The sequence below is a fragment of the Mytilus californianus genome, unplaced genomic scaffold (genome assembly GCF_021869535.1).
Source record: "Mytilus californianus isolate M0D057914Y unplaced genomic scaffold, xbMytCali1.0.p SCAF_7, whole genome shotgun sequence".
Lineage (NCBI taxonomy): Eukaryota > Metazoa > Mollusca > Bivalvia > Mytilida > Mytilidae > Mytilus > Mytilus californianus.
Window position 1 is genome coordinate 29,438,374 of NW_026262723.1, and position 24,859 is coordinate 29,463,232.

The following is a 24,859-nucleotide window of genomic DNA, read 5'->3' on the forward strand; positions in this document are numbered from 1 at the left end:
GAAGATTGAATGACCTAACAAACTCACACCATCCTTTCCCATTTTCTAACAATGTATAAATATTACTCATAGCAGCTCTCATTTTTTTCGTTCCGACCAGAATGTATGCAGTAACAAATGTTATATGTGCCCTAAATGCTTTACAATAGAGCTTTTTTTTTTGCATTACGAAAGAGTTTAGATAGATAATATTCAGCAATGAACTTTTAGAGTAAGAATATTCTAGATATCGCATATATTTACATTAAGATTTTCACTTCATAATTACATTTTTTATAGACTATTTAGGATGTAAGATTTAAGTTGATAGAGTGTAATAATATAACAGAGCAAAGTGGCGGAAACAGTTTGTAAGTACATGTGCATGAGATTTGATTTGGGGGTCTTGAAAGGATGGGAAACGATTTTTTAACACTTAAAAATTAAAATAAAAAGGACTAAGTGTGGAGATTAATTTGAATTAAGTATTGTGGTTTCCTAGAACTTTAACTTATAAAAATTCAATATGCATATAGATATTCACGGTACTACAATCTGTCGATACTTATATTTTGGCATTGCACAAGGTCATGTTTTACTCTGACTGTTAATGACGTCTTTACACTAAGTCCATTGGATGTTGGATGTGTACTGATTGATATTTCAGACTAAGATTCATGTTTTTTATTATTTTTTTTTTTGCTTTGAAATAGTTGTAAGTAACTTTGAGTACTTTTGAGATCTGAATTTTGGGTCTTTTTTGTTGTGCGGAATGTATAACTACCCTGCCACGTTCGGTCTGTGTTTTTGTTATATGTTTTTTTTCTGTCGATCTGATGAGTAAAGCTCTTTACAACTGATTTTCATCATTTGTTTTTATATTTACTGTAACACCACTATCCCAGGTTAGATGGAGGTTTGGCGGCTTCAAAAATATTCAACCCCGCCACATTCTGTATGTGCCTGTCACACGTCAGGATCCTGTAGTTAAGTGGTTGTCGTTGATTCATGTCTGTCATAATTATTTTTCGTAAACTGTTTCGTAATGAATTAATCGATCTGATCAGTTAACGCTACGCGTTACCAGGTAAACTTAATTTGCAACATTAAAACTATCGATGGGCGTACGCAAAGCTTCAAATACAATACAGTTATCTCTTAATTGTATATTTGTAAAACAAATTATACTTGAATTCATTTATAGTTACAAAGATTTGGTTTTGAAGTTTGGTTGAACCTGTAGAATTTTTATTAAAACGTGATAAAATATCCGAGTATTTACGGTTATGTTGTTTATAAAGTCCGTTTATTTTTGATACTATCCATTTAAAGTTATTAGTCATTTGGATAAACTCTATATTCTTAAAGGATATCAAACAACACAGTAATAAGATATTTTCTTTTCTGTGCTTAGCGATACTTACATTGATTTAGCTTTTGATGAATTAAATCATAACTAAATATGTTTTGCTATAAAATGATGACAACTGTTGGTCCTACATCCTGTCGATATTATCAAGAACATATACATGAAGAGAATCGAAACTGCTAGTCATAATCAACAATAATTTGATTTCTCAGTGTCGCGGAGCTTCTTATTTGTTTATATTTTTCAATCTACACTGTATAAAACTATTCCATAAACTATCCTCTAAAGATAACAAAAAATACGGATAACCTTTGATTAAAATTTGCTGTAATTGGTACAGTTTATTTTTTTACTAACACATGGTCGATACCTCTGCCGGTGTACTATAAGTCCCTGAAGATATCAACTGCCCTGTAACACGTTGAAAATACGCATATTGTTTGATTCAAAATTGCTGTAATAAAATTTTTGAAGTTATTTTTAAATTAAGGAATATATCTCCATCATGCACAGTTCTGATTCCTTGTCCGATTTGTGGCTATACTGTGGGATCTTTTTGGTTTGATCCGCTCTATTGAATATTTGTAAAAGATTTTGGATACGCAAATGTTTTTGCTTCGAATACCACTGAAGAGACATTATTTGTCGAAATGCGCATCTGGTGCATTAAAATTGGTACTGTTTATGTTTTTAATGTGGATAAGGCAGGTATTTTTTTAGGAAATTATGTAAAACAGAATCTATTTAAATTTTAAAATACGGATTGGTCAATTTTGCTTTCAATTCATTGATTTATTGATCTGTAATTAATCAACAATAGTGTCAGAGTTTGAAGAGGTTATAAACATATATGTTCCCTTTCTTTCTTTTCGGGGGAGAGGGCTTCGTGTCTCTCCTAATTTCCCAAAAATGTGCACCAGCATTATTTTAGAATTTTCCAACTTTGTAATGTTTTCAAGGTCAAAACTCATGTGGTTTTAACTTTAACAAAACGTTCACTTTCAGTTCTGTGTCATGTGGTAAGTTTTGTTCGGAAAGAATACAACTACACTTCCTTTTGATTTTGATAAATATGAATGTGTCCATTGTTCAAGGTACGTTTCTTTCACTAATATATTTAATACTGAATTGTAATTTTTATCAGATTAACGCATACATAATACGTGTTAAAAATAGTCTCTGTTTCAATTTATTTTGCTTTTTAACAATATACTTGTTGTAAGTAAATGTTTTATAAACAGTAGAAATTAAATATTGACAGCGTACTGTTTTATACGATCGTAAAATATAATATTAGATATTTATATATATTTAAGTAAATATTCTAAATTATGAAAACGGAATTACTCCGTTTTTCTAATGATTTTTCATTATCATGATTAAATAGAAATAATACTTTACACATTTTTATTAAGGTTCTTCCGTTTTTAATATTTAGGTAGGGATCACACATGCTGCTGTTATATTGACTTTCAGTGTATACCTTAAATATAAATGTTGATAAATATAAATTTCCATTATAACTATTAGCATTTATAAACTCATCATAAATACCTGGCTTAAAATTTTGTACGCCAGACAAGCGTTTCGTCTTCAAAAGACTCCAGAAGTTCCAAAAGGCCAACTAAAGTTCGAAGTTGAAGAGCATTGATAACCAAAAATATGTGAAGACAAAAATTTTTGTATTTCTTGAACTTAGATTAAATTAGTATCATGTCTCCCGAATTCTTTAATCTAAAATTGTATTCATACTTTTGTTTTGAAATTATTATATCTTCCGTGGGATTTCGTCTTTTGTTTAACTGACAGATCGAAGAGACTACATTACTTGCAAAAAAGGGAGGCGAAAGATACCAAAGGGGTATTCAAGCTCATAAATCGAAAATAAACTGTCAATGCCATGGTAAAAACGGAAAACGACGAAAATCCGGAGCAACACGAATCCAATCAAACAACTAGGGTGATCTCAGGTGCTCCGAAAGGGTGAGGCTCTGAAAGATCGAGCAGATCCTGCTCCATGTGTTGCACCCGTTGTGTTGCTCAAATAAGGGCAAAAGTATCTAATTTAACTTGACATGAAAAAATAACAAAATCTGATAAGTTCAAACATGATAAATATGAAGACAAAATGATGTTTGCATACCGTCAAAATAATTTCAAAACTAGGTTAGCTTCCGAATTAACTTTCGGTACTGTTGTGATTCAAATTTCTTCCGTACAAACTGTAATCCAGTATAATCTCTTTTGCATTAAAACTTTACATCTATAGTGTTTAATAGCAACAAAAGAACGGACATAACCTATGTATGAAAGTATTTAACTTCCATTTAACAGAAAATTTTCTTGTTACTATTGGGTTTAAATGCTAAATTGATGTTAATTTACAACAAAGTTTTTTTTATTAATATATAAACCTAAAAATAGATAAAATTTCGTTTAAAATTATGAATGAGATAGTTCACAAAACATTTTTTGGTGAATGAACTAACCTTTTATTTTTTGATTTTTATTGTGATAGAAATATATATCAATCATCTTTCAGATACTGGTTTTACAAACAGATTCACCAAAGTAAAAGTACAATGAAGTTACAATTATCATCTCTTCACATAAACAACTCACTCTCAAAATATTGGAATAATGATTGTAACACTAAACTAAGAGAAATCTAAAAGTACTCTCCTAAACTGCAGAAAATAAAGGCGAAGGTCCGGTAAGGACTATTTGTATTGTCAAAAACAGCCCATATTGATATAACAAACGTATTCTTCTTTCCAATAAATATATAAAAGTTTAGCCTTAACAAATTTGTAAAAATGCTATGTTTTGGGGCCAAAAAGGTGTCTTACCGGGCTACTCCTTTTGTCAGTTTTCTTTCTTATCCTAACAAAATATTCGATCCGGTTGAAAAATACTAAAGTGCTTAATAATAAGATGCTAAGTCCGATTTTCCACTTTGACTTATTTATACAATTTCTGCATACGTCTTTCAATGATGTCCCATAGCTATTACAGTTCTTAAAATTTTAGAGGCCAGAAACTATAGTATTATGTTATTTCTAAATGATCTGTTTCAATTATTCATGCATAAGTCTTACAGTTTCGAATATCTTTCTATATATAACAACAGATTAAACAATTGGTTCTTGATTAGTCATACATTGTAATCATATTTGCAATTTTTCTCAGTTTATATGTAAACATGTTGCAGTCGTATCATGCTGCGCTTAAATTATTTTTTATCATTTCACAAGCTTTAATATATTTATTTCTGGTTATACGGTTATACAGTGTTCATGTCTTCCTAGCACATTTTTAGCTTTTATGTTGATTTCTAATGCATAAGATATTTTCTATTCATTCATTTCAGCAAAACATAGTTTCTGACTACTAGCTTCATGTACATTGTAACAGGAAGTAATATGTTCCTGCTGTTACTGATCCATATAAATGATCTTTTAAAAGTAACAGCCCAACGTAAGTTCAGTTTTCTCATGTAAGCAACAAGTTGTAAACTTATTGCGTCCAAAACATTTTTATTCTATACTTATTGTTTTACGAGGAACGCACAAACCGAAAATTTGTAAGCCAGCATAAATAATTACTTGAAGGGGGCCTCGGTGGCCGAGTGGTCTAAGTAGTTGCTACTGTAATCACTAGCCAGTCAACACTGAGGTTGTGAGTTCGAACCCCGCTCGTGTGGATGCACTCGACTCCAATCTTAATTGACTAGGATTGTCAGTTTTCCTATCGAAGGTCGGTGGTTTTCTCCGGGCACTCCGGCTTCCTCCACCAATAAAAACTGGCTGCCACGAAATACCCCAAAGCGGTGATTAAAAGTGGCGTTAAAACATCAAAAATCAAAAATCAAATTAAATAATTACTTGATTATGCAAATACTTTCTAATTTTTAAGGGTTGATATCCAACGACCATAAAATTAATCGTCTTTTAGTAGTCTTACACTCACCCTGCGTTGAAAACGCGTTGCTATCATGTTTGAATCATGTCACTTCAGCATGTGGTCCTGAAATGTCTTTCACCAACACCATGTAATGTCAACTTTATTTGAGGGAGGTACAACAATAAATAAAAGACAATTACATAATCTTGTTAATTGTACCATTTGAATTATGCCAATACCGAAGCGCTCTTGGCTGTAATATACCACTGGAAAAAAATTATGAACTTTCAAGTTGAATCAAACATAAAAGAAAATTCGAGAACATGATTAAATAAGGTATGCCCACTGTGATATTGAATTAATTTAGTGCTGTTACTTTAATGTGAAATGTATTTGTTTAATATCATGTAGAGTAAAATATTTGACCAAAAATTACTTTTAGCTTATCAGAATCATTTAGTCGTGGTACTATCAAAATGAAAAAAAAGTAGAATTCGAGTGAATATCTAAAATAAATTGATGTGCAAGAAAAGAGGAGATGGCATTGACACCTTAAAATGAACTTGGAGAAAAACAAATGCAACAGACGCAACAATTAAATGCATTAAATGCAGGATTCTAATATGATTTTTATATTCAATATCTTCAATTAGTTCCTCATCAACAGATCATTTCAGGCCAGAAATTCATAAAGAATATCATCCCTTTCCTGCAGCAAAATATTGATGAACATTTTCTTTATCTATTCTTTTGAAAGGGGTATATTTGCCAATTATTCCATGTATTAAGTGGGGTCTTGTATTATAAAATGCTTTCTTCATTGACAAAGAGAGGAAACTATACAGTGCTTTTTCTTTGCGACAGAGTTGACACAAGATGTACTTTGTTATGTTGCTTACTAATTATACTTGTTATACACTCGTGGGTATCAAGACGGTATGACGTGTATTTGCAAAGATAATTGTTACCAAGTGTTTTAAAGATGTATATACGATTTCATAATGTTTAACGTTGTACGTTTTTGCAAGTAAGAAGTTGAGAACTGAAATAATTTGAAAACGTGTCATATGGATTGGCCTAAAATGTCCTTTTAGACTATACATGAATAAGCAATAACTCATACTTGCTGAGAGAGAAATATTAATCGCAATATTGAACGGACAAAGGCACACACAGTTAAATCTCCTTGAAGCGGTGATATCATTATGATGTAGATAAAAACATGAAAAGAACAATTTTATAGGCTTATGAGGTTCGATAAATATATCTTCCATTTAATCTGATGCTGTTTTAAGCTGCTCAATATAATGAACTCTGAATTCAAGAAAACAGTTAACATCTACATAAGTTATTTCACGACAGTTTGTTTTGAACATAACAGACAATCGCAACCGATTCATATTTCAGAGGAATACCACATTTTCTATGTGAAACAAGGTTTAACAACTTTACTTTAGTTTGTTATAAGTTTTAGATACATGTTTGAGTGTTTTAGACCTTATACGAAACAAAATTTAATCTCAGAAATGTTGATATTAATGTAAGATGTTTTAACTTTTTTTTATGGATCACTTGATACAACAAACTGCTTCTGCAAAAGAAAGAGGCGGAACATACCAAGGAGACATTCAAAACTCATAAGTCGAAAAAACTGACAACACCAGGGCAAAAGAAAGAAACCAGACAAACAGACAATAACTTTATAAAACAGTACATTGAAATAAAAAGACCTGAGAAGCGTTAACCTCACCAAACATGTGCCCGAAAGTGAACTCAAGTGCTCCGGAAGGGTAAGCAGTCCTGCTCCACAGGTGGTACCCGTATTGTTGCTAATGCAAGTTTAAATCCGGCGGACAGGCTAATTAGGTAGTGTCACAGTCAAGGATAAGAGGACGGTATGCTGGTGACGACAATTGAACGTAACTGCATATTCAACGAAATAAGCTATTTAGACATGTGTTTTATGTTTCGATCATATTTACTACGTATTTTACAGGTAATCTTACACCGTTTGGCACAGCAACACAAAGTTCTCAGATTGCTTCGAGAGGAAGACCTCGTTATGCTTTACAACCGCCTATATCAAATGACTTTACTCTTGATATATGTTCCCACACATTCCCTGGTAATGCACCGGCTTGGTGGATGTTTCAATTTTCCTTCGGATTGGGTTACATCACCGATGTAACAATCTACTACAGAAAAGACTGTACGTATATACAAAAATAACATAACTACATAAATATTCTAGTTTTTTATATTTAAATAATAAAATGAAAAACGTTGGTGCATTTGAAGCGCTTTTTTTGGGATTTCTCTCATCGGGAACGCTCAAAACAAGAAATTAGACATATAAGTTGAAGGAAATATACAAATATGGAGCTATATGATTAAAAGGGACATTAAAAATGTAGCCAAACCATCTTAAGTAAACTTTAATTGACTTAATGGAGTTGAAACCTTAGTTTGTTTTCAATTTCCAAATTTAATGTATATATTTAGAAGTATATGTTGGCAAACAATATAAAGGACCAATCATTGAATAATGGGCTTATGATACCATCGGGGACTAATATTCTAACAAAAGTTGTATCAATCCGTGATATGTGATAAAACTGAAATTTCTATACGTAAAAGCTCATTCAGATGTAATCAAACAAAAAATAAAATGTGATTAGACAGCACATGTGCCCTCTCATAAAAAAAAGAATATTTTCAACATAGGTCTGTGTGTGTTTAAAAGTATAATAGGAAACCAGGCTTCATACCTTTGATTTTACTGAAACATTTACCGGATTTGTTTTTGTGTTCATAATAAGGTTCTAAAACCCCTATAAAATAATGAAAACAACACGTTATAAATTTCATGCGTCCGAAGCGCTTTTCTGGATTTATCTTCATCAGGAACGCTCAAAGCCTAATATTTGAAAGCCAAGAATGTATAATAACCTAAACAGTTGAGGAACTATATAACCACAAAGGACCAAAAAATAACCAAATTCATCTAAGGTCGACTTTGCCTGAGGGAATTGAAAACTTAGTTTCTTATAATTTCAAAGTTTATTAACAGACAATTTTAGAAAGGTTTGTTATAACTCATGTCAGTACCGAAGTACTGACTACTGAGCTGATGATACCCTCGGGGACTGATAGTCCACCAGGAGAGGTATCGACCCAGTGCTGTAAAAAACGAAAACAACACATTATAAATTTCATGCGTCCGAAGCGATTTTCTGGATATACTTTCATCAGGAACGCTCAAAGGACAAATACTTCTTACAGGTTATACTTAGACAAAGCCTATTTTCCAAATATTTTCTATTTAAAAAGAGCTTAAGTTGCACGGTTGGGGGTTTTAATGGGAAAATTTATATTTTCTTGTTTAAAACTCCGATTCTGGATTGAACCTTCGTCCTGTGAATGTTACATGGACTCTGATCAATATAATTTCCATTTTTCCATTATTGTGTTATAAGGATTATGCCCTGTCTTGTTAATTAAACAAGCAGTATTAACGATTTGTTGGGCGACATTTTAGAACGCGTTCTCCAATAGTATTCGCTTTTAAATCTTATTGTTTTTGTAAATAAACAATAAAGAATATATTACAAAACTAAGGCTCCAATTTCCTTAGGCAAAGTCGAACTAAGATTATATGTTTTGGCTATTTCCCGTTTAGTCATATAGCTCATTAAGTACTTATTTATACCTAGTGTCCAAGGTTTTTGATTGGATCCTTCCTGATCAAGGTAATTCAGAAAGGACATTCGGACGCATTGAATTTATAAAGTGTTATTTCATTTCATATGTGTGCGGTTCTTTATTATTATTATTATAACGCTCAAATCAAAGTTTTGGGACATATTGTATTTGTCTTGGTTTGTTCTTTTTATTATTGTTGTTCTCTTTCGTAGCACTTTTTTATTTCGATTAAGGTTTATTACTTTTTTGGAAGTTGAAAGGATTGATGCGTTATTACTTGATATGGTGTTTGTAAAACACGACGCCATATTGACATAATTTCAAGGAACCAATAAGGGTGGTGGGTTAATTATTTCATGTTTGTTAGATACAAACAGTGTCTAAAAATGTAAAAGCTTCTAGCTAATTTCAATTACATTTTGTGACAAAACTGTATGAACCTGTTAGGAGTGTTTTGATGGTTTTTTTTTTTCAGTATCCAATCAACAGCTGTAGTTGCCTTAGCTATCTTTCTGTAGTAGCGAGGACATTTTGACCCTTCTTTCTATATTATGAAACGTATTTTTATTTCCTTCTTCATGTAAGTGTTCATCATGTAGATAATTACACTGTGAATGTGTGTTAATGTGTGTTTTAGTTTTACAACAAATGACTTAAAACGTAAAATAGGAGACGTTTACAGTGTTGACACCTGGACTTGCTCCTTTTAGAGTTCATGCTATTTCCCCGTTTTTTGTGTGTTACCTTGACATGTTTACATCAATTAATCAGCCCTGCTTAGACGTAATTTGCATACATTCACAAATGAAAATTGATACAATTTTTATTACAGTTGCTTATCGCATGGATGGATTTGCGTTATATGTGACCAATACATCAACCATTCCACCTGATGGTTATCTTTGTTATGAGGATCCTGATCCTGGTCTCCCAAACATCACACAAACTATTCCTTGTAATCAACTTGGGAAATATGTCATATACTACGATAATAAAGGGTCCAATGATGGATCATCGGTCAGCGGACCTATAGTTGAATTATGTTACGTTGCCATCAATGGTGCGTTAAGTATTATTCCGTATCAACCATATGTTTTCTTCAAGCAAAGTTTATGTCCCACTTTGTGCTTTTAAATCTTTTGAATCCTTTTATTGCATCAGCTTTTCATAGTAAAATTAAGGTTAAAGTTCTAGAATATTTTTGACATTGGTTCGTACTAACTACGATTATAATCCAGCATTTCCAGCGCAAAGTTAAAAAAAAAAAGACGTCCAATACAGTAACAGTATTCGTATTTTTTCACTTTATTGAAAAAAATACTTCATGCCCATATTGATTATGTTTTACAACAAGATTCAAGTTTCAAGATGCAAGATTTTTTTTACCCAATCATTTTGACCAACAAGTATATACAGACAAATAAGACAAGTACTTGTACATCATGTACATTAAACAAATGATATTTATATATTTATACTATAAATATTTTAAAAATTCTGCCCTCAGTCTTTTTTGTCAATAGGAGTAAATTTGTTAGCTTTAGAATTAAGACAATATTTTAAATAGTCTTAAATATCTGGGCATTTTGTTGTATCTACGATCTACTATAATTGTTAAAATTTTATCGTTATTTCTAAATTTAAAAATCTAATGTTGATGTTCAATGTTTTTTGTAAGTTATTTAAAAGATGTTTGGATTATCTAAGATAATAAATATATCTAATAATTAGTAACTAAAAAATATCAAATGTAATCACGTGCAGGTGCGCTCGACTCCAATCTTAATTGACTAGCATTGTAAGTTTTCCTACCGGAGGTCATTCGTTTTCTCCGGGCACTCTGGCTTCCTCAATCTATAAAAACTGGGCGCAACGAAATAAAACAATAGTGTTGAAAGTGGCTTTAAACACCAATCAATTAATAACAGTTTTTGGTAAGTTATTTTTAACGATAAGATGTTTGGATTATCTAAGATAACTAATTAAAAAAAATGAAATGTTTACTTTTTCTTTCTTTTCTATTTTTGTTTTTTAGTACTTTTGTACGTGAAAAGTTATGTTGGTAAAAACATACAGTTCTACATACGTTTGCATTTTAATACATAATATTATATTTTGTGTCAAATAGTGTTATTCATAGGCATTCGATGGATACTATATTTGTAAAATTCGTAGTTAGTGAAAACCCAGGAATTTAATACATGACAAAAAATCCAATCTTCTATATTTGACAAAAAGGAAACAAGTAATTAGGAACCCACGTAGTAGAAATCTTTCTCCGGCCTCAAAATTTGTATTGTTTACACTTATGTATTATGACTTATAAATGTTAATCGTTGTACCATGATGCTTTCAGGTTGTCAAAAGAGCCGCTGGGGTAGTAACTGCGAGAAATTTTGCTCCGAGAATTGTATAGAGCAACATTGTTACCTTAGAAATGGTTCTTGCGTTTGGAGTTGTAACACTAATAATTGTTTAAATGATATTTGCAATACATTTAGTGGAGTTTGCACTGATGGTTGTAAGGAAAGACGGACCGGAAACTATTGTAACAAATGTAAGTAATTGTGCATATACTTATTTGTAATAACAAAAGATATTCTACTCCAACAATTGTAATAAGTGTGTGAATGTACAATATAAAACGTCCATTTGAGAACCTAATATACTATGAACAACAAATTTATTTATTTGGTGAAAAACATTTCCGTTTTCAATTTAAACTGTATACCTTACAACAAAAAACGTACTTTCTTGTTAATTTGACCTGTTGATACTATTTGTAATGCTTTTTGTTATTTAATGTTTACTTATTCAGGGTTATATCTCGTCTATATACCAGCTTTGATAAGTGTTTGGTATGACTATAAATTTTCACTTCTTCGTACTATGAACAACAAAATTATTAGTTTTGTAAAAAATATTTCCGTTCTCCATTTAAACTGTATACCTTACAACAAAATCATTTTCATTTACCTGTGTATATTATTATATTTGGCTTTTTTTTGTTCAAGATTGTTGTTTTTTTTAAATTGTTTAACATCTCACAGCGGTATACTATTGTTGCCTTTATTTATTCACCCCTTGTTTTATTGATTTTGTATTTACATTGTATCATATATCAAATTTATTCGTTCAGTGTATGTCCACTTGTGTTAATATGTCTTTTGATTGAGTTAAGCCATTTCAATTGATATTTTATAGTGTGTCTTTCTATGTTGTGATGTTACACTATTGTTTCAGATAAGGGTGAAGGTTGGTACCTATTAAAACGTTTAAACCCGCTGCATTTGTTTGCACCTGCCCTAAGTCAGGAATCTGATGTTCAGTAGTTGTCGTTTGTTGATGTGGTTCATATGTGTTTCTCGCCTCTCTTTTTTTTTATAGATTAGACCGTTGGTTTTCCCCATTGAATGGTTTTACACTAGTCATTTTGGGGGCCCTTTATAGCTTGCTTTTCGGTGTGAGCCAAGGCTCCGTGTTGAAGACCGTACTTTGACCTATAATGGTTTACTTTTAAATTGTGACTTGGATGGAGAGTTGTCTCATTGGCACTCATACCACATCTTCTTATATCTATTATATTATTAATTTTCTGAAGTTGTTAATGACTTCTTTGACCTACCTTTCAGTAACTGCGAGTACTCTAAGATCTGTACTTTCTGAATTTGTGTTTTTGTTAGTTTGTTTGTGCTTTGTATCGATCTGTTGAGTTAAGCTCTATTCAACTGACTGTTTAGTTTGTTGTTATGTTGTACTCTTACACCACTGTCCAGGTATAGGGAGAGAGGGGTATTGTTGGCGAAAGCAGACATGTTTCAAAACATCGTCATATCCTATATGTGCCTGTCCCAAGTCAGGAACCTGTAATTCAATAGTTGTCGTTTGTTGTTGTAAATCATAATTGTTTTTCGTTTTTTGTCTTGTGCATAGATCAGGACGTTAGTTTTCTCGGGGTCTTTTATAGCTTACTATGTGGTATGGGTTTTTGCTCAATGGTGAAGACCGAACTGTGACCTACAGTTGATAACTTTTACGTCATTTGATCTCTGGTGGAGATTTGTCTCATTGACATTCATACCACATCTTCTTAAATTTTTTTTATTTATACTGGCTATTCTGTTTATTTTAATTATTTAGATGCTCACATTGTTATTAACTTGATCGCGTGTACTGTTGAAAATACTGTAAATAGCCTTTTACTTTAATCATTACCTAAACAGATCTACAATTTTACGCCAATTACTATAATATTTATCCACTCTTATAGGTTAATTTTTACATTATTTTGTATGGTCTGTAAACTAGATGTTTAAAGCTTAACCATTTAACATCTCGAGAGAATAAGTATCATTATCAACGGGGCAGTATGGCTTATATATAGTTAACAATGATTTAGTTTGCGTAACACATGTGTAGCAAATTTTTATTTTATACATTTGACATCCTTAACTCTTGGCCGCGAGCTTACCAGATACACGTGCCATGCATGCTATATGTAAGGCATAAAGCATGTTCATATTCTCCCACGGCTGTTGACAAAACCTGTTTGTAAATGTGACAAAAGAGAGGCGAAAGATACTAAAGTGATATTCAAACTCATAAGTCGAAAATAAACTGACAACGCCACGGCTAAAAAAGAAAAAGACAAACAGACAAATAATAGTACACAAAACACAACATAAAAAACTATAGACTGAGCAAAACGAACTAAACCAAAAACTGGGGGTGATCTCAGGTGCTCCGGAAGGGTAAAGAGACAATCTAACAAGTGACAAATAATTACTTGTGTCATGTAGTAGCTGTAACCAGTATCATCTTCAATAAATTAAGTAAGAGAATAATTCTTAGTACATTTCTTTCATAGATAACATGGCATCTGACGGTTTAGTCGAGCTGACCCCAAAAGGTAGCCAACCAGGTAGTCTAGCAAATGATGGAAATAAAACATCATGTTCCAAAGCAGAGGGACCTACCGTAACATTTCAGGTTGACCTTCAGACAAAAAGCATTGTAACTGGAGTGTATATAACTTTTGGTGGTACGTTGGTTTACACATAGATAACAGTAGATATTTAAATTATTTCAAAACTGAATATTAACAGTTCCTTTCGAAAGTTATCAGGACTATCTTAACTATTCATAAAATGTTAACATTTTGATGTAATGTCACAAGCAACCTAATTTTTCATAATCTTTGACCATTATTAATCTACTGTTACTAATGAAACTTTAAACAATTTTGTTAGAAAGACGATTCGAAATTGTTGAAATTAAAAAAAAAAAAACTTTAACAAATCTATAGAGCGGAAGAACTTGAATTGGTACGGTAATGTTTTTAAGGACAAAAATGGAATTTAATTTTGAATCATAAGGAATGACTGTAATATTTTTTCTGTCTATTCGAAATAGCCTAAAGAATGTGGTGCACACTTTCAAATAACACACTACGTGGGTTATTCAGGGTGCACCACATTTTTTAGGTTATTTCTTCATAGACAAAACAATATTACAGTCATTCCTTAAATAACAATGATTCTTTGAATTTGCATGAATTCTAAACAATAATAGACATGTAGGCAAATATATCCATCAAAATCAATGAGACAGCGTTCCAACAATTTGACAAAATAAAAGGAATCTAGAAGTCGCCTGCTAAAGATGACGACCGATACCATATGAGAATCTATAAAAGGACTTATCGGTTTTTTTTGTTTTTTTTTGTGTATTCGACTGCTATCCAATATTTAATGTAACTTCTTTCAAAATAATTCCAATCTTTGTTACAATTTGCTGTTCATAAATTTTTAAAGTCGTTCGAAACACATATTTTCTACAACTAGGCATCAGTGTCATTGGCAAGTTTTGGAACAATGTTTCTGATTTTTTTTAATTAAGAAATAACTGTATTGTATTTGAAGCTTTGCGGACGTCCATCGGTAGTTTTACTGTCGCAAATTGAGTTTACCTGGCGACGCGTAGCGGAGACAGGTAAACGGATATTTGCGACAGTAAAACTACCGATGGACGTCCGCAAAGCTTTAAATACAATACAGTTATCTCTATTTTAATGCAAAATAAACAAATCGTTGAATTTAAGTCATTATTTCAGTGTAAAATTTTCATTAAACAAAAATTCCGCGAACTAATGTTATCTTCTTTGGCGCCTAAACTATGTGACGTCATAGGTAAGCTTCCGGCATCAAACGTAAACACCGGACGTTTTCTGGCTTCTTGTCCGCTTCAGAATGGAATAAAATTTGATAAAAAGAAAATTTGTATGTGCAAAATGTAAGTTTTTTTGCTTATTATTGGAGAAATTACATGTCAATACATTCGGGAATTCAAAATGTCGGCTTCCTTAGTTACAGACAAGGAGATAGAGAATTGTACGCTTACTGTCATCCAATCAGAACCATTGATACAAAATAATTGCATTAGAATTTTTAATGCTCTTCCACTTTGTTATTGATTTGACATTACAACTGATTTAATTATTTTGTTCCTCAAGATGTTTCACAGGACTTGTTAAAATATAGGTCCTGCTATAAGGTTATTCTGTCCGAAAGGCTTGTTACCTTTACGTCGACCGTAAAAACAAATATTCACAATGAAACTAATAAGTAAGTCAAGCAGTGTTGTCAGTTTAACTTCAATTAATGTGAACTTATTGTTTTCAAACTCAAATTTCAATGGAATGCATGCAGAATATCTATGGACATACAATGCTTCAAATTGAAACGTTTGACTTCATTATTTTAGAACTTACAAATACTACAATGGATGGGTATCATACCGTTTACGCTTCAAATACAAGCATTTCTTGGGAAAATGGAACTGTTCTGTATCAAGGAAAATCTTTGCCTACTGAAATCTACTTTAACGCCGTTTTCAGATATTTTACTTATGTACCTCCAGTCCAGAATATATCTTCTGAACTTGAAGTATGTGAAATTGGAATTGCTGGTAAGTGTTTTTATAACAACACAATATATCATTTGGAAATATTGTATATAAGAAAATGGTAGTAACTGCGTGAAGGAAATTATTTCATTAACATGATTAAGAACCCTTATAAAGCTTCCATCTCAGTGACAACATTCAAATACCATGCAATATCTCTTGTGAATTTCTTTTATGCATACAAGTTTTTAAATCGTTGGGTTGACTATTTTATGTCAAAATATTACATTTTAAAACGATTTCATAGTTTTGATCACTACAAAGTGTTCAAGTTATGTACAAACGGGGTAAAATAATTGACTTAGAACTGAATGTGTCTCACTATTGACAAATGTCTTTCTGAAATTTATCATTATTAAACGACAAATCTGAATCAAATTCCAAACAATATTCTTGTAATTCCACGATTTTGTCAAATCAGATATTTTTGCAAGCTATCAACCTTCGTAATACATCAAAAGGATAACAAAAATTACCAACAATATTGGACAGTACAACAGACCACATCAGCCATCAACTTTCGACTCCTCCGATAAATTGACGTTAAAACAAAGTGAGAATACAAAGAATATAATGGTGTAGATAGCCTGATACAGAAACAAAACGTGATGGGTTAAACAAGTTTTACGTGCGCATGAACCTTTACATTTCCCACCAAGACCAATCGTAGTATAACTAAAACACACAATAAAGCCCTGCACAATGCAGGAGGAGTAAAGTTTTCACCAAGAAATGTTGCAATACCCGGAGCCATTAAGGAGCGCCATTATTAACTTTGGCCTCATTCATTTCTCAATGCATTGACGTTTTATTCATGATTGATCATGTTGATTGATGTTTGTTTAACGTCCGGTGACTATTATTCAAAATAGACGAAAACAAATCAACAATTAATATACTAAGTAGGTTCTGTAGTAGGGTCTTCTGGGTTAGAGGTCGGGTAATTTTAACTGTCACTTGAAAATGAGGGTATGTTGGATAGGGACAGAAACAGGCCACCTACGGACCACTTAAAAAGTTATTGCAATGGTTCTTAACATGCAGAGAGCGTGGAAATTTCTCTACATGAGTCATCAGATTTAACGTTCCAATTCAGACCTGCCGCGTTTGCATATTTATACATCACGTACAGAAAAACGGACGCCGCATTTTAGCAAGGTTTTATGCCCCCGTTGTAGTAACTAGGACATTAAGTGTTACTCTTGACCGTCCGTCCGTCCGAACCATTTCAGTTTCCGCGCTTTAACTTAAGTTAGCCTTATCCAAGTTTTATGAAACTCATACACTATGCTAAGAACCAAAATTCGCAGAAATAGTTCGAATTGTAGTAGTTAGTCACTAACGGTTCTAGAGTTATGCTTGGAATATTGCAATTTTTTTCCCAGTCTAACTTGAGTTTGTCTGTTCCAAATTTTATGAAACTCATACACAATGCTGAGAACTACAACACGCATACAGAGTTCAAATTTGGGTTGGAAGTCATTAACCGTTCTGGAGGTATGCTACTTTTATACTCCGAAAGTTGCAAAGCTTGAGCGGGGGCATTCGTATCCTCAGACATTTTCTTCTTTTATTTCGTAATGACGGTCAGAAGAAGACCAAACGTATCTTAATTCTATTCGTCGGTCACCCCTGTAGGTTCGATTTTTATCCTGTTTAGATATCAAACTTGTTTTAGTCTTTTGGCTTCAATATAAATTCAACAAAATTTAAACTTACCAGCAGCATATTAACTGGATCATTTGTTTTTACAGACGATTGCCTAATTGAGAACTAAATCTGCTAACCCTTCCGTGGCACCTGAAATCCCTCCCTATTATGGTTTTGTTTGTGTTGCTCAGTCTATAGTATTTCATGTAGTGTTTCGTAAACTGTTGTCTGTTTTTCCATTGATCTGTCATGGTATTGCTTTCCTTTTGTAACCTTCTGATGAGAAGTTGAATGAGTACCAGCAAATGGAATGAATCTTTACTCACATAAATATTATCTGAACACGTTTATCGATATTTGAATATTATTCTTTTAACAGAAGACTTGATTTTGCAACGACGAGTATAACTATAGAACTGTTACAGAATTAATCGTATTTTATTAACAAATACTAGTATTGTTCCTTTACGATTGAGCAGCTAAAAATGTATCTATAGAATTACCTGCATAGAAAATCATGTGGTTCTATCCAATTATGTATGTTAAGCCATTTGTATCATACGCAATCCTTTGAATAGCTCTATATTGTTTGACTGTAAAAATTGAAACCTACGAAAATAAGAATATCATTGTCTCGGTTACATTATTTATACAATACCCATTAATCTACTCTAGATCTACCGTTATATTCGAATTATTGAAGTTAGGTTGTTCTATTTTATCATTAAACAACACAACGCAAAATGTTCAAAATTCATATCTAAGCTCGTTGTTGTCTTCGCCTTTTTTTCAGTTTGTTAGAGTGATGGAGGATTCTTGTTGCTCTATTTTTCGTTTCTGATGAGCGTTATGTGGAATGTTTGTCTTTTTCTTGTTTTTCTTTTTATCATGTTGTAGATGTAAACTGTTTGGTTTTTTTTTTTTTGCATTTTTTTATTGTAAAAAAATATTCATAAACATTTTCCTCACAAAAGTCCCAGAAAATGGGATTAGGAATTTTATATAAAAATTAGTCACATTATAGACATGTTAGACAGTGTTACAGAAAAATAATACCATCTTGAAAAAAAGTGACTTATTCTTTTCCCTTTAGGTTGTCCTCCTTCCCGTTATGGTCCTATCTGTAATGAATCGTGCCCAGGAAACTGTAACGGACCATGTGACCTTGAAACCGGAAATTGTATATTTGGCTGTTTAGAAGGATGGATTGAAGACAAATGTGAACAAGGTATACAATATAACAATAATAAGATGTAATATGAGTGCAAATGAATCAACTTTCCACTAGAGACAAAATGACGTTCATGTAAGCAACTATAGGTATCCGTATGGCATTCAACAATATGGAAAACAATCTCGTTATTTAGCTTCAAAAAGCTCCGTCATAACAAAATGTAATACAATTCAAACAAAACAAAACAGCGACTTGAATTATGTACTTCTCAAAAAACGGAAAAAAACAAATATGATAGACAGCATCCAACGACAACCACTGAATTACAAACACATTTTTATTATATTATTACTTTTTTGTGTTTTACTCACCTTTAAATGTCAAATACTTACGTTTGAAAACAACATGATCAGTTTTGAATATATTTTAAATCAAAACTGCATTCAAAGACGTAGATGATGGAAAGATAGAAAGCTGACGATTCAGTTAACCTCAAAAACAGGAACTCGGCTTGAAGCATGCTGTTTTAGCTCCATTATATAAGAATATTTAAATTGTGGTAAACACTTTTATATTATCAAAATCACAATTACGTGAAAAGATTCGTAAAACGCGCTTTGTGATAAAACACAAGTCATATGACATTCAAAATGGGGTGAATATTCCGAGGCATCGAAGTAGTTCCATAATAGAAAAGTAAAATAAGAATTTATTCATGCCATAACTGATCTATAAAGACATTCCCAGTAAAAGTTTGAAGTATCGTGTGGACTAATCATGCCTGGCTTTCATTCAAAATCAAAGTGTAATGTAAGCCTTTCTCAGTTGACCCTACGATAGAATCAGAATCCAACTACCGAAATCAGTTTTTAACCTACTTCCTCGCTCTCTTTCGTCTCAGGATTCAGTTCAGTGGATTTATTGATGAAATAAGGAAACTTTAAATGTTTGTTCGCCTATACGCAGTATAATTCTTTTCTCCTTTTTGGGAAGTGTATTTAATGCATTTCCGTATGTTCTATCTTATGCCACATTTTTTTAAAGCATGCCAAGATGGTGCATACGGTAAGGATTGTCTTGAGACATGTTCAGCAAACTGTTTCAATCAAACATGTAATAAAACTATTGGAGAATGCCTTTTGGGATGCAATAATGGATTGCAGGGATTCAATTGTACACAAGGTTTGAATTGTTTTCAAAGATTATCATTTTATTTCTTTGACCACATTTTCTCCATCATCATTTAGTAAAACGTTCATATGATTATGAAATCAATTCATGCTGATACATACGGTAAAGAGACAAGTTCAGCAACATGTTTCAACGAAACATGTAATAATGTATCTAAAGATCGTTTAGGCTGATATGGCGGATAGCCATTAGTCGATGCACAGAAAGTTTATATCTTTTCCAAGGATTTAAATATTTAGGTTTATTTATTTCTCACGTTAAACAGATTATATATCAATGAGAAAACGAGTAGCAGTATATTACTTCAAACCTGCATATATAAGTTTGACGTTGTAATTAAATGGAAATTTGCTCTAAATTTATGAATATGTTTTTAATATAGACTTACCAAATCTCTGATTCCTTTTCCGGCTTTGGCTATACTTTTGTGCTTTTTTGGTTTATAAGCCTTTCATCTTTTTAATAAGTTTTAGATTTTTAAATATTTTCGCCTTGATCATCACTGAAGAGACATTTTTTATCGAAATACGCATCTGGTGCATAAAAAATGGTACTGTTAATGTTATAGAACCAATTTAGTCAACGAGAATGTAAGTTAGGTACGCAAAAGTTTAAATGCGCATTTGAAGGCACTGCCTTAATACATTTTCTCGATAGAAATCAATAATTCACATTTGATAACAAATGGAAAAAACAGCAAATATCGTGTATTTATGTACCTGAATTTCAATGGTCGACATTCTAATTTTATTATTTATTCTACAATAATATGTACAGAGGTTTTCCTATGACATGTTTTTTTTCTTCAGAATGTCCTGGTGGTCAATTTGGGCGAAATTGTTCACAGTTTTGTAACGGTTGTATATCAAATATTTGTAATCATGTAAATGGATTATGTGACAACTCAACTGGTTGTAACCCTGGTTATGTATACGGAAATTTCTGCAACACAAGTACGTCTAGTATTGTATCATAAGTGTGAATAATCAAGTTTGTGCGCATTATTTCTAATGGTTAATTCTAACTTCTATTTGGAATGTTTGGTTTAATTGCTCTTCAACTTCGCATTTGATTTGGCCTTCCAACGGTGTTTATTTGAGCATCACTGATGAGTCTTATATGGACGAAACACGGGTCTTACATCCCAAACTAGAATGAGTTTCATAACAGCGTGGACATGGACACATAGTAATTAAATGTTATCGTGTGTATCACTGGCTGTCGACAACAAAGACTTCACGCAATTACAGTATGTCAGGGCCTCTCAATGGGGATATACATAATTACTATCTTTACACATGTCCATTCATAAAATAAAAGTTTTTGCATGAACGTTTTTAGGAATTTGTTTTGAATATATTTATATACTCACAACTGTCAAAAGAAACTTTTTGCTGTGAGTATATAAATATATTCGAAACAAATTCCTATAAACTTTCATGCAAAAAAAAACTTTTTACAAATGGACATGTGTAAAATAGGAATTATGTATATCCCCATTGAGGGGCCCCTGGCATACTGTAGTTGCGTGAAGTCTTTGTTGTCGACAGCCAGTGACCGACACGATATCTTTTAAATATCAGGTGTCAATGTCCACACTGTTATAAAACTCATTCTATAAGCGTATTATCCATGATGAGTTTTTTTTATACAAAATTGCCTTTTTTAATATTTGATGATTTGACCGTTCTTGGTAAGGGTTAAAAGGAAGTAAAAAAAATCATCTGAATGCAACGCACGGCGACAGTGATAAAAGACACGAATAAAAAGTTGAAATACCACTGTAGAAAAAGAATAATTACAAAAATTGATTTCTAGATGCACCCCAATCCTCTCATCCTCTCATATCCACTTCCAACTGACATTTCTCACTTCCAGACTGATATTTCTTAATTTCAAGTTGGCATTTCTCAGGTCCAACTTGGAAGTGAGAAATGTAAAGTTGGAAATGAAAAATGTCAAGATGGAACAACGAAATGACAAGTTGGAACTGAGAAATGACAACTAGGCAATGAGAAATGAAAAGTTGAAAGTGAGACATATCGACTTTGAAGAACACTTACTAACCAATGTTGAAAGAAGAAAATATTTTGATATTCTATTTTTCATTATTTTGTAATTTTATAGTGGATTAGTGAAATTTGAACATCGGCGAGCTACTGTTTCGTCCAATTGAACGAACGCTACATCTGTTTGTTTTTCTTTATTTTTAACGGACGGTAGTTCAAACAACAACTTCGTCATGTTCAAATGAAGCTCTGTATGTTGAACTTTATAAAATATACGGCACATAGTTTTACATCAAGACCTTGCAGCTAAAAATCTACTTGAAAGGCTTTGAAGTTTAAAAGCACAATGTGTGTTCCATTGACGTTGCAGATTTTAAATATATCATGCAATGTTTAAGACGAGTGCTGGCATTGCAGTTTTGATGTTAATGCTACATAAGGGTTGACTTATTTAAAAATGAGGAAAAAAACTTATGGTTCGCTCAAATAATTCATATATAAATAACTAAGACTTTCCGTAGATGGTGACCTTTTTGTCTAGTAATCATACGTTGACAGCCATCACACAACGTTATTACATGGCTGCCTCCCGAGAAAAAACAAATAAAATTTAAAAACTTAACCAGTAATGTTCCGTTTGATTACCGCGTCAGGATGTAGAAATTAAATTCTGATACACTCACTAACTATTGTTGAAAATATATGAACTGTTAGTCCGTCTATTCACATTGTAACTAGATAATCCTTTTTATTGAATTGTATCGTATGTCTGTCAGTATTTTTATTTTGTATACCACAACTTGTTTAAGCATGTCAGGCTGGTACATACGGTAACGATTGTCTTAAGACATGTTCAGTTAACTGTTTCAACCAAACATGTAATAAAATTACTGGAGAATGCCTTTTGGGATGTAATGCCGGATGGCTGGGATTCAATTGTACACAAGGTTTGTACTTGATTTTTTTCCAAAGATTATCTATTTATTTTTTTAATTTCATTTTAATTTATTAATAAAAAGATAATAGTATTTTTAGATCAACAGATAACATTACAGTACCGCACACCTACAAATTAGAACTAAACTTCAAGTTATATTTACTTAAAGTAAGTTCTTTTCTGTATTACGTATAATAATCGATGATATTAAAGTGGTACTTGAATAAATCAATTTTAAATAATATTTAAATCAATATTGATAATTCACAAAAATGAAAAAGGAGAAAATAACATGTAGTTAGGTACTTAAATTTTAATTTGCAAAGATTAAATTTTATTATTTTTTCTACAGTAATAAGTTCGGATTTTTTTCTTATAACCTTTTCAATGTTCCATGGTTTTAATTTAATTTTTGTATATACGGATATTCTTTCCTCACAAATTTGTTTCAGAATGTCCTTATGGAAAATTTGGGAGAAATTGTTCAGAGTTTTGTAAGGGTTGTATATCAAATATGTGTGATCCTGTAAATGGATTATGTGATAATACAACCGCCATTAAACCTGGTAATGAATGTAGAAATTCCTGCAACCCAGGTAAGTTAAGCATCGTATTAAAATTGGGCATATACCAGTACGTGTGAAGTCAGGAACCTCGTATTGTGTCATATCTTCATGTGTTTCGTTTTGGAGAATTCAGTATTGGTTATGTTCATTGTTTTCTTATACTCTATGGACTCACCACGATTTAGAGCTTTACCGAATTTGACCTACCGCATTAGACATATCACCGGGTTTGTACTTACATGCAAGATCTTAAATTCTTTCCGGACCACCCCCAGTTTTTGGTGGGGTACGTGTTGCTCAGTCTTTGGTTTTCTTTGTTGTTTTGTGTGCTGTTGTTTGTCTTTTTGTCTTTTTGTCTTTTTTGGCCATGGCGTTGTCAGGTTGTTTTCGACGTATGAGTTTGAATGTCCCTTTGGTATTCTTCGCCTCTCTTTTACATATTGAATAGAAGTGCGTCTATGGTAAAGACTGTAGTTTACCAACTTCACATCAACTTAATTCAATAGGGTGCACATAACTACTTAGCAACCCGACTGATATCTAGTTTTGACTCATAAAGCAATATTTTACAATTTAAACCTTTACTTGTACAAAGCAGTGAATAATTCATTAAAACTATACAAACTATTTTCATGACACTTTTTTCGTTACATCTAGAAAGCTATGTTTTTTATATTATTAATTTCAGTTTCTACAAACAAATCAGAAAGTGATCACCCAGTATCGACCCAGATTGGCATTTTTACTGGAGGTTGTCTGTTCGGTTCACTGGTGACAGCTGTTATGTGTTTTGTATTAATGAGAAAAGGGCAATTACGGAAAAGACAAGGTAAGAAGAAGCGTCAACTGAACTTGTTTAAAAATTATTTAAAATGTACATACCACAAGGTAATAAACCAAATACTCAAGTAAAATGTCGATATCAGTATATGGGTAAACCGCCAATTTCGTCATGAACTGTAAATGTAAATTGAAATATGAAGAAGAGTTCATAGTAACATTAGATTCATGAGTTTATATTAAGTACACATTAGATACTCTATTTTTCAAAGATTATGTACATTTCAGTTAACCCTATAATTATCAAAGTGACATTTATGTCTTCTCCATCAAAAGATAAAAACAGAGGCGGAAGATACCAATGGTACAGTCAAACCTCATAAATCGAAGAGAAACTTACATTGTCATGTAAAAAAAACGAAAAACGACGAAAAGACGAACAGGTTCACTAAACACTACATAAAAACCTAAAGACTTAGCTACTCGAACCGTCCAAAAACTGGGGAATAACTCATGTGCTCCAAAAGGATGAAATGTTTCTACTCCACATGTAGCAACCGTCGTGTTCCTGTTTAAAATATTAACGTCATTGAACTATTGCACAAATTACAAACGAAACGATGAATGCTGGTGGTG

General features: G+C 32.2%; 1 protein-coding gene across 1 annotated transcript; it reads left to right on the forward strand.

Moving 5' to 3' along the window:
- The first annotated feature begins 4,716 nt into the window (after positions 1–4,716).
- LOC127708329 (multiple epidermal growth factor-like domains protein 10) lies at positions 4,717–23,960 on the forward strand. The gene is made up of 12 exons (XM_052213182.1): positions 4,717–4,825; positions 7,248–7,460; positions 9,786–10,013; positions 11,310–11,510; positions 13,821–13,994; positions 15,716–15,919; positions 18,660–18,794; positions 19,785–19,922; positions 20,741–20,884; positions 22,750–22,887; positions 23,330–23,473; positions 23,950–23,960. Exons 1-12 carry the CDS (start codon positions 4,747–4,749, stop codon positions 23,958–23,960), a joined length of 1,809 nt encoding a protein of 602 aa, XP_052069142.1. The 5' UTR covers positions 4,717–4,746.
- The last annotated feature ends 899 nt before the right edge of the window (positions 23,961–24,859 follow it).

Coding starts and splice junctions, on each gene's coding strand:
- LOC127708329 (XM_052213182.1), top strand. CDS start 4,747: ATGTACATTGTAACAGGAAGTAATATGTTCCTGCTGTTACTGATCCAT. Junction 11,511..13,820: donor CGGAAACTATTGTAACAAAT/GTAAGTAATTGT, acceptor TTTCTTTCATAG/ATAACATGGCATCTGACGGT. Junction 19,923..20,740: donor GGGATTCAATTGTACACAAG/GTTTGAATTGTT, acceptor TTTTTTCTTCAG/AATGTCCTGGTGGTCAATTT.